The 14,034-nt window shown below is 44.2% G+C and overlaps 1 protein-coding gene across 1 annotated transcript in view; it reads left to right on the top strand.

The window, feature by feature from the left end:
• grik4 (glutamate receptor, ionotropic, kainate 4) overlaps window positions 1-14,034 on the top strand; it is a gene marked incomplete at its 3' end in the record, with an annotated part of 238,875 nt that overhangs the window by 133,021 nt on the left and 91,820 nt on the right. The window contains exons 4-5 of the mRNA XM_079514315.1: window positions 11,949-12,113; window positions 13,110-13,207. Coding sequence (XP_079370441.1) covers window positions 11,949-12,113; window positions 13,110-13,207 — 263 coding nt within the window. The remainder of the gene's footprint in view (window positions 1-11,948; window positions 12,114-13,109; window positions 13,208-14,034) is intronic.

Below are 14,034 nucleotides of genomic sequence, written 5' to 3' on the forward strand. Positions count from 1 at the left end.
CCATAGCAACCATGCTCACCCCTACGTGGCCCCACGTACAGGTACACACATACATAGACACATAGACACATAGATACAGACAAAGCTGGTTATTGGAGTGGTTTGCACCACTCAAAAATCCCATAGACTTGGCTCCCATATGATGTAATCTTCCAAAGCGCCCCTCCAAAAAGAAGGGAATAGAACATATTTCATATTCTTTCTCACCAGATGGTGAGTCTGCACGCTGCCTTGACTCCTCAACCCTGATGTCATACACCTCTCCACCCTCATCTGCTCACCTGAATGAATAAACACGCACGCACGTGTGTCCGTGCACACACAGACACGCACACAATTAACCCCACTCCCACTCCATTATGCTGTGTCTTTGATCGTGATCACAGTGAAGAATCTGGCAAAGCCTTCAGTGCTTCCACCTCCCTTTAACACAATCAGTCCCGGGATTCCTTCAAAATAGGAGCTCAGGGGTGCCGGGGAAACATGGCCGCTTTTACTCTGAACCCCTCCCTAGTTTACCTTGCTCTCGTTTCCATTATATCACTAAATAATCCAAAGCGTTCATATTTTGAACGAGAGGCGGATGAGAGGTCAGAAATGAAGCGCTTAGTATATCCATCAGATCAAAACCACGGAGAGCGCCCTAGATTAGGAGAGACGAGGCATTCTTTCTGCAGCGGTAAACGGGAAGTAAACGGGACCGCGAATGAACGAAGAGCGAAGTGTACGGTGGCCTTAGAGTCTCACTCAAAAATTAAAAAAGGAAAAAATTCAGAATATTATTCTCTCACCTGATATCATTGAAGATGCGCTAGGACGTGTACACACGTCCTTTGAATCCGTCGGTTGGATTCCCTAGGACGCGTGGACACGTCGGATGGACGGAAACGGTTAACCAGCTGTGCCAATGCCTTTGCCATCCCAACCTGCTGGCACAACCACCGGCAGATGCTATACCCTGGCCCTGGCCATCACTTCTGGCTGGCGGTGTGTTTGTCTGTGCCTTGCCTGCTGTTTCATTAGCATTCCATTGCCATGAGTTAATTGTTAGTTCACCAGGAAACTAACAGAGGGCAGCTAGACTAATGGATATGGTTCAGGTGCCTATATGAGAAGTCAACTTGCCTCCCTTTGTGGCGTGCAATATTGACAGTTCAGTCGACCTTGCATGGGCCGGCTGCACCAGCACCCTGTGCGTGTGTGTGCGTACATGCAGAGGGTGTTACAGCCACTTCTATTTGCGTTTAACTTCATAGCAGGGGGTCTAGTCACATATACTGTATATACAGTATATACTGTTGTTCTATACACTGTTCTCACAGTTATTCCAAGGTCAATTTTAGATGGCAAGTGGTTTTCAACCTTTTTCCATTAGTTATTTGGCATTCGAGCCAGGCCACCATTTGAGGAGATTTAGCCTCTCAAACCCAAAACGTAGAATATGTTGTTGTTGTTGGATACAATCCTGCCCACAATTCCATGCTGTATTGATGTGGTACCATAGGAGAGACAACAGGCAAATGTTGATCAAAATAATATATTATTCTACATTCTCTAATTGACTTCTTGTAAAATAAGTAATGCAGATGTGTAACAATAATGTAAGTCTTGAGAGCATACAATTAATGTTACACGCTCAAGAGTTAAAGATCTGTAAGGGTTCATTTTGGTTATCAACTCTCCATGCATCATTTAGCTTGGACCACCTGGAAAACCTCCTCAATGTTGACAACAACTGGTATATAATGAGGCCCCAGTGGCCCCCTGGCCATGGGGTTTGTGCAACATCTCCATATCTCTCTTGAGCTGGAGAGGTTGTGGTGAGAGTTTGATGAGATTCATAGACACGTGCCGCAGATGTCACATATGTATGAACAAACACTCACTATATGCACTCATGTTTATGCATAACGCACACACACACACACACACACACACACACACACATGGAGACGCTCGCACAGATGTTGTTGTAAGCATCTCTGTGGGAGTTCTGAATGAGTCATGTGTCTCCAGCAGGGACAGACTGTCAGACTGTAGTGATGTCCCCTCTACTGTAAGGCTGTGTGTGTGTGTGTGTGTGTGTGTGTGTGTGTGTGTGTGTGTGTGTGTGTGTGTGTGTGTGTGTGTGCGTGTGCGCGTGTGCGTGTGCATGCGTAGCGTGCACACGTACACGAGAGAGCGAGAGAGAGAGCTGATGTTCTCTTTACCTAGTCTCTCGAGCCAGACTGTTGGCTCCATAGTTATATATCTAGAGAGCAGACGGCCCTGCCTCTCTCTCTGTTGCTCTCTCCAGATTACCTCCCATAAACATCTCTCCACGTCTCCCTCAGCATCTCTAAATCTGTCTCTTCTGTCAGTCTTTATACCAGCGTGCTTCCAGTCTCTAGAGGGACAGTTTCCCTGAAGCTCACATTAACCTACTCCAGCATTGCTTACCGTCAAGATAAACAGCAACTGCACCCACCGCCCATCACTGATCATCTGACAAACAGTACGATAATGCGTACTGAACCGCTACATCTGCTCAGCTCTTAGGTGTAGAAATACATAAATGAGATCCCTTGCTGTCTTACTGGTTTGCAGAGTAGAATTCTTATGTGTATAGCTAGTTTTTTATGTTTAAATAACTCATCTTGTATTTTAATCACATATAATAATACGTATAATTTTTCATCTTTGTATTTTATTATTCTTATATGTTTTGTATTTCATTGAAGCACATTGAGTCCTCGCTTGTCGTGTGAAATGTGCTATATACATAAACTTGATGTGGAAACACAGACTGAGATGAGAGTGAGTCGGAATTCTCATCATTCCAGAGCTGTCATCATGGTACTTCCATCCATGCTTCCCCACCCATGTTTGATCTGATAAATAGATAGATAGATAGATAGATAGATAGATAGATAGATAGATAGATAGATAGATAGATAGATAGAGAATAGCAGGACACACAGTGAGCTGGGTTAGGGTAGATATTGTTTATGCCATTTGCCAATGAACAAAAGGGATGAATAAAGAAACATCCGACTGATATAAACTCTGTGGATGACAAACTCCCAACAGCAAATGACATCCATCAGGAGTACAGAGAGCCCTCAACAAGGCAAAGAAAATCTGCTACCTCATGAATAAAAACCATACAAGCTGGTCTAAACAAAAAAATAACATCCCAGATGCAATGACAGAGTGGGCCCTTGGAGTAAACGTTAAACCTGAGGCAAGAACTGATGAGTAAACAAGTCCTCTCAGAACTGCTCATTAAAGCTTCATGAAGCGAGCGCAGCTCTCCGTCCACTGCATATAGGGATCTTCTTCAATAATAAAATACATGATTCCACAGATGTAAGTACAACTTCAAAATATGGGTGCATAGTTGAGATCAAGCCTACACTCAACCCGTATTCAGTGTTTTTGTTGTGAACAATACAGCACCTCTACTTTCTACTTTTGTGGGCCAGATGAAATATGCAAAATTAGTCTAGTCTAGTGTATGAGAGCTGTGCATATAAGTCCTTTTCCACTCACACTAAAACCATTATTTGCGTTTCTGGAGGCAGTGTTTCCTCCCTCTGTCCTCTCACCAACCTCGCTCCACGCTCTCCTCTTTTCCCACAATCCCCCCTGATCTCCATCTGCTGCCTCCTTCCTCTCGTCAGCCTGTCGTCCGGTCTCTCCTGTGCGTCCAGGCAATCTATATGTAGGCCCAGGTAGAGGAGGGAGACGGGTTGACTGACAGGTGAACGGACACTGTGGAGTGTGGAGTCCATCAGTGGGTGTCAGTCCACCTGCCTAACTGGATCCACAGCAGTAGCACCATCACTACCACCACCACCACACGTGGCGTTCTTTCTCTCACAAAGCTCCCCTCTCTACCGTCTCTCCTCTCTAAACTCTCTCGTCTCCTTTGCATGCTGTCTGTTACTCCTATGCCACTCTGTTATTTTGCTAAAGAAAGACAGACAGATGGGGTGTTCTACCATATTGTCAGGGTTGATAACTGCATCTGTACTGAAAAGTGATGAGAAGTTAGACCTCATGCTGTGCACCACCAGGTGCTGCCATGTTCCTCTGTCTCATCGCCCGACGCGCAAAATAGTACTTTGACCTAAATATGTCAATTATGATGTGCTATGTGCTGGTGACAGTCCGTGGGAGAAGGTTTATCGCTATTTTCACCATTTAAAAATTTCATTTTGATTTTAATCTACTTAATGCCACATACACTTTTCTTTTTTTTCTTATTAGATTTATTTTTGGCTTTCGCCTTTTTTCTTTTTATTGATAAAGGGATAGATGAAAGTAGGCTGACAGGAAATGTGGCTAGATGGGGGGTGACAGGCAGTAAAGGCCGTCGGGATCAGGAGTCGAACCCGCGGCACACTGCCAGACTGGATTACCAGCCAAGGTGCCCAGACAGCTCCGCCAGCCGCCCATAGGGCCCACATGACACTTGTATTGACTTAACTGAATGGCTCTCGAAAAACAAATTAACACCCCTTCCTTAATGTTCATGTTGTAAATGGTGCCCCTGAAAAAAAAGCATTAAGTAGAATCTTTGACAACTGATGTTTTTAGTGCCACGTTAGTTTGACCCCTCAGTAAGTAGGCGTACAGTGATGACATGGCAGCAGCAAGCGCATAAAGCTCAATCACATGAACCGCACGCCTTCACTGCGAGGAGGCGACAGCCAATGTGAGCACGCTGTCAGAGACAAGCCCATGGCAGTGTGATCCAGGCACGAATCACACACCCACTCTATCTGTCTATGACGACCCCTCTACTTATCATCACCCAGGCTGTCAACAAATAACTCAAAAGAACTTTGCTTCCATCACAAGGTACAGGACCATTTGTCCAGTGGTGTAAAGTAACTATAAAGTACATTTACTCAAGGTACTGACTGTACTTAAGTACAATTTAGCGTATTTTTTTAACTTAACTGGAGTATTTCCAATTTTCTGTTCTTTTACTTCTACACCACTATACATCTCAGAGGCAAATGTTGTACTTTTACACCTCTACACTTTGAGAGATTTGATTATTATTACCAAACACACATTAGCCTGCACTATCCACTACAGTATTTTGGCCATTTGAAAATAGCCCGTCTACAAGCTCACAAAGCGTCACATTGTGACGCATTGTGAGGTTGTAGAGCCGCTATTATTTAGTTCATTAGGTTTTGATTTGTTTTATACATTTAAAAACTTGTGAATAGGGACATATGGGTATACTTTCTACTTTTGGTATTTAAGTAGGCTACCAAAAGTAGCAAATTGATACTTTTACTTACACACACGCACGCACGCACGCTTATGGACACATTCACACATGCAGAAAACATTTGAAATGACTCCAGCCTCTCTGCTAATTAATGCATTTCGAGATCATCAGAGATGTGTGATTTCCAAAGCAATAGCAATACCAAAAACCAATTAAGCTTCTGATTGACATCGGAGATTATTTACATAAATTAAGAAGGTGAGTCAGCCGCAGGAACTGTGATACACACAAATCTAATCTCACAGATTCTCTTTAACTACACACACACACACACACACACACACACACACACACACACACACACACACACACACACACACACACACACACACACACACACACGGTCCTTGGAGTTAGCTGGTTTCTGCGAATATATTATGCTTGAACACTTTAAGACAATCATGGTGGTAAAGAGTGACTATAAAACAGTAATGAGGGGGGGAGAGAGAGAGAGAGAGAGAGAGAGAGAGGAAGTAGCATTTATGATGGGGGTCTCAGAGGAGAGATAGATGAGTTGCTTTGTCATTGTGTGGTTTTAATAGCCATGCTGGTGTGAATCCAGCACACAGGGCTCACAGTGTTTTACTTGTGGATGTTGCCATTAAGCTCCATATAAACCTGTGTCAGCTCCCAGCTCTGTGTGTTGGCATGATTTCAGGAAAGAAACAGATGTGTTCCCTCCTGAACACATGCTACAATGGACCTCTCATTCAGTGCAAGAGCAAGGACACTTTGGTAGAGGTTTGGGTTATTTTCATTAACCCATGTATTCATTAATTCCTTCCTTTATTCATCCATGAATTTAAAATATATACAAACGATATTGTCAGGGAGGTGGATCTGTATTTTACTGATCTGTTTACGGCAGCCAGTCACTTATATTTGATTATTTTGATACAGTCTGTTTCTAGCGAATATTTAACTAATTCAGCAGCAGTAACATTAGTGTTTTGACTGTTTTCTTGTAGTCTGTTAATTCTTCATATCGCACCAGCTCAGTGGCCTTGTGGTTAGAGTGTCCGCCCTGAAACTGGGAGGTCGGGGGTTCGATCCCCGGCCGGGTCATACCAAAGACTGTAAAAATGGGACCCAATGCCTCCCTGCTTGACACTCAGCATCAATGGGTTGGATTGTGGGTCAAATCTACTAATCAAATGATTCCCGAGCGCGGCGCACGCTGTGGCTCACCGCTCCAAGAGATGGGTCAAATGCGGAGAACAAATTTCATTGCGGTAACGTGTGTGACAAAAATCGTATGACTTTGACTTTGATATGAGTGAAACGGCCTCGATGATTTGTTTATTTCTCAAAACGTTTTTATATGAGGTGATCTAAAACAAACCCTATGGGGATTACAATTCAAGTACATGAACCCGTACATGAACCCGTGGACTTATAACACCTTCTACCGATATTGATGTCAGACTTCGGATCCCCATATAGGGAGTACTGTCCGAAATCATCTCTATTATAGTCCACAGTCTGGATCCCCATATGGAGGAGGAGGGAGTAAGGAACGACCCTATGAATTCGGACGCAGCCTGTCTCTCATCCTGGCTGTCCTAATTGCTAGCCTTGTGACACCATGGCATTGGTAAAATGAATGAAAATGGACAGTGTCTCCTTGAGTATGTGGCACACACTGTTCCTCAACCTATACCAACTCATACTTTCACACTAAACCCTGTCACAAAGTCTCCTGGAGACACCCACGGTCTGGTCACTGTCACCAGCTGAACCTGATCCTATTCCTAACACAATATGCAGATCTCAACAGTGTTGGGCAGTAACGAGTTACTAGTTACATATTACTGTAATATTATTACTTTTTCCAGTAACGAGTAGTATAACGAATTACTCTGCAGAAATAGTAATATAGTAACTATTTACTCCGCCAAAACACGCTTCGTTACTCCTTACTTTCACTTACAAATGAGCGTCATTTGTTTTGGTTCATTCGTTCGGTTATGCACTCATAGTAGATGGTTGTTGCATGGCATGCAAAAATAGAACAGATCTACAAGCTATCAACGGGTAAAAACAGACGTGCGTTGTAGCTTGTAGATCTGTTGGCCTGCACAGCCTGTGCACAGTTATGATGTAGTGTATGTGTCTGGGGTCTCAGACTCGCTTCACTTCCAAAAAACAACAGACAGACAGAGACCATGACAGAGACATGTATCGGTATTATTTCGCATTCTTGTCTGTCAAAGATGCCAAATATATTAATGTCCGTTGTAAACTTTGCGTGTGCAAAAAAAACACTTTGTCTAAACGTGTTGAAGCATCTGTTTAAAGACGCACGAGAAACACAGAGCTCCCCGCGTGCAGGCAAAACAGACTGGATTTGATCCGCCAGGACAATGGAGACTATCTGAAGAATTGGCTCGTCGCTGGGTGTATTGTTGTAGACGAGAGGTTAACCTAACTTGGCCAATCAAAAGCAGCTAGAGGCGGGATAGCTGCTGCTGATTGGCCAGGCCGTTTTGTGGCCGGGCATCAAGTCTGCCTGAGAGTTCCCAGATGGGAGCAGGAGGGGGGAACCCAGTGTACTCTCTGCTGCCCCATCTGGCGGAGTCAGGTTAAGGTTAACCCGTCCCTCATGAACAGTTGACTCGGCCTCATTTAGATCCATCATGGTTCGGAGCGGTTGCGCAAAGACCCGCCCGGAGGAGGCAGCACTGTTTAATGCAATGTATTTGTGTGTGTTTAATATACGTTTTTTTTGTTGAATTACTCATGACAAAGTTGTAAAAGTCAACAGTATGTATATCCATAAAATAAGCAAGCCTCATGCTAGCAGACAATACACTAGTTATGTCTTTCAATCATATTATTATTATATTTTCACAATGTGATTGCTTGCTTATGTTATGGATATAGGTCTACATACTGTTGATATTTACAACTTTGTCAACAAAAATACTTATACATGCAATGATGCACAAATAAATTGCATTAAACCGCTCTCAAAATAAACGTTGAGGTCCAATGTTAGGCTGCCTCCAATCTGAGAACCCATCGGCAAATAAAGGAATAGCAGCGCCCTCTTTTTCCTTGAAATTGGACGAGGGTCAACAGTCTGTCTTGAGAGGCTGCCTCAAAAAGGTCAGAGACTGTTGCTTTATTTTATTGTTTGTTATTTATGTATACAATATATAGGCTACTGTCCGTTTTGAGATGCTGCAGCCATGTGTGTGAAGTTCAGATTGTTGATGTTGAATCCCAAATGTGGAATATGCAGCATAAAAAGGCTGATGAGAGACTGTTGACTGAACAGCAATGTCCGTGTTCACCTATGTGTTCACCTATGTGTTCAACTAACTATGTCACTATGAGCACGAGTACCAATGACTACCAAAAGTGGCGCTGTTGTGCCAGAAACAGAGAGAGAGAGATAGTGCTGCACTGCTGCCTGCTAATGAGAGACAGAGAGAGAGTGAGAGAGAGAGGGGGGGGGGGGGGGGGGGGTTGGGGGGGGAGTTGCACCACTCAGTTCACACGGGTGTGATTTTTGTTTTATATCCTGCAATTATTCAGTTTGGCTGATTGGAGACTTCTTATTCCAATGAATTGGATTCAGTTGTAAAAGGAGCTGGCTAAACAGATTGTGTTCTTCTTGCGGGTGGAAGGGGCCCGGTTGAAAAGTAATCTCGGTAATATGTAATTGTTGTTTATTCAGCTGTGAGATTAACAGGGACACAAAGGTTGACTTCAATATGCACCGTGTTGCTTTTTGACAAGGTGTATTAGGTGGGGAAATGAACACTGGTCAGTTTTGTCAGCCACTTTAGATTAGATTAGATTCAATTTATTGTCAACAAATGAGTATGCAAATACTTTGGCAATGAAATGAAGGGTGTCGTCTAGCCAGAAGTGCAATACAGTAATGCGGTAATGAGAGAATAAATACAGAAAAATGTACAGTATATACAGTAATGTATACGGAATAATAAATAAATAGTAAATAGTAATATTAGAGTATGTTGGCAGAACCAAGTAAATACAAATAATTATAACAGAACAATCTGTACAGTGCAAGCAATGCATGATGAAGATAATATATGCATACAGTAACAGTATACACACCCACCCGCACCCACCCACACTCTCTAACATGATAATATATATAAGCATGAGTTCAGATGAGTAGAGGGATGGAGGGACGGAAGGGGTGTCAAGGTTCAGTGTCACTGGGGAGGGGCAGAGTTCAGTGTCACTGGGGAGGGGCAGAGTTCAGTGTCACTGGGGAGGGGCAGAGTTCAGCGAGCAACAGGAAAGAAGATGTTCCTATTGGCCCCTACACACTGTAGGAGTTTTAAAGTTGTCGGCGAGTCATCAGATCGTTGTGGATTTCACACTGCAGGAGTCTTTTTTTTAAAAAATCGGCTGTCATTATATCCTTGTGGCTTTCACACTAAACGATTGATCGACGACTAGGGACCACACACTGCAAGAGTTCACCAAGATGCGATCCAGACCCGATACATATAGGCTACATCATTTGTTTTTTATTCCAATTCATTTTGACATCTCACGCACGTGCAGGATACCGTGATACAAGTGCGAGACCGACTCTGGCCGCATCTCTCTCTCTCTCTCTCTCTCTCTCTCTCTCTCTCTCTACACAGGGCGGAATTGTTTGTCATAGGATAGCCTACGTGCGGCGTTAAATCAACGTTAAATCTTGATTTTCATTAAATAACTCTCTCTCCGTATGTGTGTACACACACACACACACACACACACACACAGCGCACAAGGTCCAAAAGTTTGCTCTGCACTATTGATTTCCGATGCGGTTTTAGCAACATTATTCAAGTGCAATGTGTTGGTTTTATAGACTATTTAACAGCAACATTGCGCTAATATTGCTACCTGTACGACACGGATTTACGGAGAAATAAAGGTTATATATATTATCATGATCATCTATCGATACATTCGACAGACAGACAGACACAGACACAGACAGACAGACAGACAGACAGACAGACAGACAGACAGACAGACAGACAGACAGACAGACAGACAGACAGACAGAGAGCACAGCTGTCCTGTGCTCTCATTGGCTGTAATATGGCCTTCTCGGGACGCGGTCGCAACCCAGTTCGTACGATGTCCAGTCGGCGAGAGAGCCAAATATCAAACCTGCTTCATATTCAGAAACGGTCGGGGAGGCGTCGGCGAGCGCTTTTATCGGTGCTATATCTTTTCGCAGAGCCTTTCACACACAGCGAGCAAAACCTCGACAATCAAAGCCCGATCATGCCTTGCGTCAGATCGGGCGTTTTGTCGGCGAGCGCCAAAAATGGTCCCCGACAGCATAATCGGAGCAAATATCGGGCAGTGTGTACGAGCCATAAGCCTACTAGCCACTTCCACAGGTATCTATCTATATAGAAATGCCATTTGGATTGTAGAACGTCCTGACATCATGCATATTTAGGAATCCATCACCCATTATGGCCAGTAAATGTTGGTTCCCTGGAGACAGACACATGGTGTAGTTCAAAGCCATGCTATTTGTTCATTCAGCTTACATAGTTGTAACGCCATTGATCGTTTGATGTGAAATATTGAACTTGCTGTATTTCCATAATGGCAATGCACTGGAGTGACTTGACTGGCTAATAGTATTGATGTAAACAGTTGGGCTTCAGGCTTTTGTGTCTATGGAATAGGCCTACATTAATTTGTGGTTAAGTTAAGCTCTGTAACAGTGGAGAGAGCGAGTGTTTATCCAACTGTTCATTCATCCATCCCGTCCTTCCAAGCTGTTCATTCATCCAGTAATTTATTCATTCATGTAGTAACATTATTATTATTATTATTATTATTAGAAAGTATAACAGTATTTGTATAACATTGTTCTGATTGCTGTTTGATTATATGATCATAGTTTGTTTAGTTCACATCAAACATGGATGTCTTAGGAGCATCTTACAATATTGAAAATAAATATAACTGAGTGTTCAGTTATCACATTTGATGAATTTGACCCCTAATGCCTTTATTACATGTAAGGTTATTACACGTATCGCCATTAGATCAGTGAACATGCACGTACGCGCACACGCACACACACACACACACACACACACACACACACACACACACACACACACACACACACACTGTGTAAGCAGAAACCTGTGAAGATTGTGGATAGATGTGGCCGAAATGGAATATGCAGATAGTCAGAGCTGCTGCTCCTTTGTGCAGAAACTGAGGTGGTTCGGGCACAGGTAAGGACTGCTCTTGGTCACTTCCCCACAGAGGCACGCCCAGCTGCTGGGAAGAGGCCACAGGGCAGACCTAGGACCAGATGTTGCGATTATTATTATATCCATGCTGGCCTGGGAAGTCCTTCTGGGATCCCCTCCCTGTCAGAGCTCGCTAATTTGGCCTGGGAAAGGGAATCGGCGTCTGGGATAGAACTACTAACTGCGTGACCCGCTTTCGGATAAGGGGTTGAAGATAGATGGACATTTTAGACCGCTACTTTATTATAATTCTCATTCCTCAGGGCAGTAACTGTGTTGAACTCGAATATATTTTGTTCTTGTAGCCTCGTGTTTTTACAGTGTCTCTCTCTCTCTCTCTCTCTCTCTCTCTCTCTCTCTCTCTCTCGTGTGCTGCTGTCCCTCTCTCCCAGCCGCCATCCTTGACGACCCTATGGAGTGCAGCAGAGGAGAGCGGCTGGCCATAACACTGGCAAAAAACAGCATCAACAGAAACAGTAATCGCTCTACCACCGGCAAGCTGGAGGTGGACATCTTTGAACTGCTAAGGGACAGCGAATATGAGATGGGGGAGACAAGTAAGTAATGGGGAAATGAAGAAATGCTAATAAAGAACCAGATAGAGGGAGCGTGTGCGTTCGTGCGTGTAGCTCGCTCGTATGGCTCTTATTTAGTCATTTAAATTCAGGACGTCTCTCCTCTCTTCCATCTGTTCCATGAGCACATAAAGATAGGTCTGTCAACCTTTGGTCAAACAAATAACTGAATATGGATGACAGCCCAGTGTCGCTTGGGGGAAACAAAATCTGCTGTCATATTCTATATATATTTTGTATAGCTGCAGGAGTCAAAAGTTGTGTTTACGTCTGTTCCAAATATCACATTTTATCTCTGTATTCTTCTCCCTCCATCACTCATTGGTCTCTCTGTCTACTGTCTGGTAAAACAAGACTATTGTGAATGGTTCTCATCATTCCAGCAATTACAATTGATGCAATTACATCAGTATCCTCGACAGCTGTTTCCAGTTCCAAGTACATAACATGCATGAGTCTGTCTGGCCTTTGTGCAGTTCACCATGCAGCACATGTAAAGAGAAAACCCCAGACTGTGAAATGAACAGTAGATTTCACTGTAGGTTTAGGCTTCCATGAGTCATTAGGAAGTGCTGGCAGCCTGGCACAGTCTAGACTCATGTGTTTACTGGAGCAGACAGTCAGCATTAGCAGCTGCAGCAATGTTTTCTAATTGCCTTGACTCACCTACAGGCTTCTTTAACCCATTAACGGACGGGAACCCCTTTTGGCGTTTTTACCTTTCAAGACAGGAACCCGTAGCACGGCATGAAGTGACACGCTGAGCGTCTGCTAAATGCCTAAATTGTAAATTGCTGTGAGCTTGTATTATCTGCTATTTTTGAGAACCTGTGTATGTGTGTGTGTGTGTGTATGTGTGTGTGTGTGTGTGTGTGTGTGTGTGTGTGTGTGTGTGTGTGTGTGTGTGTGTGTGTGTGCGTGCGTGCGTGCGTGCGTGCGTGCGTGCGTGCGTGCGTGCGTGCGTGCGTGCGGTGACAGTGTGTCAGATCATGTCTAAAGGTGTGGTTGCAGTCCTCGGACCCTCTGCCAGCCCCGCCTCCAACTCCATCATCAGCAACATCTGTGGGGAAAAAGAGGTGAGTGTCTCTGCCTGCCCAAAGCCCCCCTCCGCCCCCCCCCCCCCCCCCCCCCCCACACACACACACACATACACATCCTGCTCCAGTGAGTGTCAACCAGATCGTAGAACAACGATGCTCATTCGTGGCAGGCGGATTTCTGCATATGGTGATAGGATACATGCATTTGTGTGTGTGTGTGTCCATGCATGCGTGCGTGTGTTTGTTAGGATGTGGTTGCGGGGTGTTACAACTTGTTAGTGTAAATGATGAAACAGCTCAGTTGGTGTCATATCCGTCTCTCCGTTCCCCGCTGAGCTCCAGTCCAAACTCGTCATTTATCTCTACCAGCCTCTTCCTCCTCTGTCGCTAACTGCGAGAAACTGGGCCAGTGGTGGCCTTTAGCCATTGTTTGAACTCATTATTTAGGATTTAGCCTGGCTCAGAATGGGCTTTTGGAGGGTGACAATAAGCAAGCAATGAGACTGTTTTAGAAATGTATCCATTTTCCTGTTATTTCTCAAGCCGTGCTGTAGTGACAGCATGGGGCCGGCATGTGATCAAGCGTCAAACGTCACCTAATCTTACCACGTCCTGATAACCCGGCCTGCCGGGTTATGGAATGGGGAAGTGCCATGACGCTCCACTAAAAACCTGTTAAAAAGATGGAGGCTGAAGCGAAGTTAAACCATGAGAGGCACAGCAGAGCGAGCCGTTAGACTAGCGAGTCTCCGTGCCGAACGTTGTGAAGTCTGCTTCAGCCGACTCCATTCCAGTTGCATACCGATAGGCTTTGTTAATCATCACTTCACAGCTTGAGAGTGAGAATGTGTTGGGCTTGAGTA

The sequence above is a fragment of the Electrona antarctica genome (assembly GCF_951216825.1).
Source record: "Electrona antarctica genome assembly, chromosome: 11".
NCBI lineage: Eukaryota > Metazoa > Chordata > Actinopteri > Myctophiformes > Myctophidae > Electrona > Electrona antarctica.